General features: G+C 36.5%; 1 protein-coding gene across 1 annotated transcript in view; it reads left to right on the top strand.

The window, feature by feature from the left end:
* Nucleotides 1–634: 634 nt before the first annotated feature.
* Nucleotides 635–812, top strand: part of LOC111711510 (NECAP-like protein CG9132) — a 5865-nt gene continuing 5687 nt past the window's right edge. Inside the window, 1 exon segment of the mRNA XM_023485885.1 lies at nucleotides 635–737. Within this exon segment, the coding sequence (XP_023341653.1) occupies nucleotides 699–737 (39 nt within the window). The 5' untranslated portion in view covers nucleotides 635–698.

The following is an 812-nucleotide window of genomic DNA, read 5'->3' as shown; positions in this document are numbered from 1 at the left end:
TAGGGGTTTATAATTAAATCGTATACTAGGAAATTACCACCACCATATAAATTAGAAATTATAATGTGTATTTAATGGATTCATGGAAGGCAGTTGATGTGTGGCGAAATATTTCAAGAAATGTCTTAAGTTTAAAAGTGACCCACGAATGTTCACCTGTCATAGTGTTCATCCTCGTTAAGAGTAATATTTCTGATTTACAATGGTGCCCTTAAAATGGATCCAAGGGTAAAATTGTGTATCAGTTATAGCGCTTAAAATTGAAATTCTTATCAACCGAGCTTCACATTAATTCATAAAAACAGAGAGTCACGTGATGGTGTATTTTTGGACCTACGCCCATCCCCTCTACTGCCCATCCGACCTACAAGTCATAAAAATACTTTTAATATTTTCTGAGATATCTACAGAACTGTAATACCCCGTCAACCTGGAACTGGAACTGTAAAACAGCTGTTCATTATGATCAGATTTTACACATCAACATTCGGCAACATTCGGGGCGTTTTTCATCTGATCTAATCTCATCTTACACCCATTTAATCCTCATCTCATGTTTCAGATACACTTTTAAAGTAATTATTATAAATTTCAGTTAAATGGACAGTTCTTTCAAATGATTAGTTTAAACGTGGCGACGCGGCCGGCCTTGATGGTGGTGCAGGCAGAATGTTAAGTTTATTTTTTTCAGTTAAAAAATGGATGAAATAGAGAGATGCATTCTTGTCAAACCTGAGGTTAGTCTTTGTTTCATTTTTAACCAAATAAGGGTCTGTCCTAGTATACGATTTTTGGACCCCCCCCCCCCCCCC

Source organism: Eurytemora carolleeae, unplaced genomic scaffold, assembly GCF_000591075.1.
Source record: "Eurytemora carolleeae unplaced genomic scaffold, Eaff_2.0 scaffold437, whole genome shotgun sequence".
Taxonomy (NCBI): domain Eukaryota; kingdom Metazoa; phylum Arthropoda; class Copepoda; order Calanoida; family Temoridae; genus Eurytemora; species Eurytemora carolleeae.
This window is presented reverse-complemented; position numbering and strand designations above follow the sequence as displayed.